General features: G+C 33.7%; 1 protein-coding gene across 1 annotated transcript; it reads left to right on the forward strand.

The window, feature by feature from the left end:
• The first annotated feature begins 612 nt into the window (after positions 1-612).
• On the forward strand, positions 613-1,624 carry LOC145136009 (senescence-associated family protein (DUF581)). The gene is made up of 2 exons (XM_079070212.1): positions 613-1,075; positions 1,350-1,624. Exons 1-2 carry the CDS (start codon positions 750-752, stop codon positions 1,489-1,491), a joined length of 468 nt encoding a protein of 155 aa, XP_078926338.1. The 5' UTR covers positions 613-749; the 3' UTR covers positions 1,492-1,624.
• Positions 1,625-2,089: the final 465 nt, after the last annotated feature.

A 2,089-nucleotide genomic window follows, 5' to 3' on the forward strand; every position in this document is an offset into this window, starting at 1 on the left:
CGGACAAGTATTTTAAACGGATGTTGTATTAATATTTTGGAATGAAATGATGTAGGATTAGATTAATTAATATAATACAAGTTTTTTTTTTCAATTTTAATGTGAAATATATATATATATATATATATATATATATATATATATATATATATATATATACTGGCGACGCCTTTAGTGACGACGATAGGTTATTACCGGCGACATCAAGCAATAGCGGCGACATGTCTTTTGCGACGACAGTTTGATTAATAGCGACAAAGCATCAGCGTCGACGTTTTAGCGACGACGTGTCGCCGCTAATACTATTAGCGGCGACAAACCCCACTTTTAGCGACGACGATTGTGGCCGGTAATACTCTAATTTCTTGTAGTGTGAGTCTATCGTACTCGTCTATTTTGTTTCATATACACATCTCTACTGCATATGTGCGTATATATAAATGCAAAAATAAGCATCTATACACACATAGTAAGTATATTTATAGGTATGTATATATACAAATCTATAATTATATAGTTGAAAATTGAAACGCCATCTTATTATTAAACAAAATAAAATAAAAAGTGGTGGATGATGTAGACTTGTGCCATATAATGTGAAGGATCCTAAAAATAAAAGCAACGGCCGAGATTCTCTCCATGCTTTCTGGCTCCCTCTATTATCTTCCCCCACTCTCACTCCTCCCACCACCACCATCACCACCCTTCTCTCTCTCTAAAGCCCATCCTCTTTCTCTCTAGCTACAACCATGTTGTTGGGTAAGAGACAAAGGCCTCCGATGAAGAGAACCACCAGCATGACGGAATTCTCCTTAGATCTCAACCACACCACCACCATCGACGGTGGCCGTGGCAATTCTCAGTCACCACATGATCACCACAACAACCCCTTCAACACCATCAATCCACCGAGATCAGCCGATGGTACGGTTGATCCACGTTTCTTCTCACCCACCGTTACTTCCAAGATTCACCGGCGTAATTCCGCCGACTACACCCAAACATCTCATTTCTTGAAGGCTTGTCACCTCTGCACTCGCCAGCTCATCGCCGGCCGTGATATCTTCATGTACAGGTAGGTATACATATTAATCCAAAGTTTTTTACTACATAAACGCCTCCGTATTATTATTGTTTTCATAATCAGTAATCATGAAATCAAGACACTCTCATACTTATTGAATCTTTTTATGATTCTCAAACACATCAAAGAAGTTAATTAATTCACTTCTGAAACCCTACACACATATCAAGACAGTGGCGGATTCATAAAACTGAAATATGCTTATAAAAATTTTTCTTGATTACAAACTAAATAATAAACTTACATAAAAACATCATCTTTGCAGAGGTGACAGTGCATTTTGCAGTTTAGAGTGTAGACAACAACAAATGAATTTAGACGAGAAGAAAGACAAGTGCTCGATGTCAACGAAGACTTCTGTTGCTACCACTTCATCTGGTGCTTCCGAGACTGTTGCTGCTATGTAAACTTATAGTTTTATTTTTTATTTTCATTTGGTTGTGATCATCGTTTGCAATATGAATATTTGATGATGAGAATCAGCAATCTCTCTATAAATTTTGTATAGCAAGCATGCAAATAGTATCTCATCTTATTACATATATTGTATTAAGCTAAAATGCATTTATGTTTAATAGTTGTGAAGAGCTTATGAACATTTATTATGAACAAACTAATGGGAAAATTAACTATTTAATAGGTTTTTATGGGTTTAATACAATGAATCATAATCGATTATTATCTAATTTCTTATTTTGTTGTTGAGGTTTAAAGAGTAAATGATTAAATTTCTTAAAAAAAGCTTTATCTAAAGTAATTTATGTAAAATGATATACCAATATTTACATCTTACTTTCATTTTAATCCATTTTTATATTATTAAGTATTGATATATATTGGTTTTGGTTTAAAGGAATATGAGCTGGATTGGTTGTAATTAGTTGCATTTAATGATATCTTAACTTGGGTTATACTTCCTTAATAAAAACTGAAGTATTTATATGATGATTTTTAAACTTCAATTTCCATATCAATAACTAGAATAAAGTTTTGTTGTCGATGCAT

The sequence above is a fragment of the Lactuca virosa genome, chromosome 9 (genome assembly GCF_052849685.1).
Source record: "Lactuca virosa cultivar CGN04683 chromosome 9, Lactuca_virosa_CGN04683_v6, whole genome shotgun sequence".
NCBI lineage: Eukaryota > Viridiplantae > Streptophyta > Magnoliopsida > Asterales > Asteraceae > Lactuca > Lactuca virosa.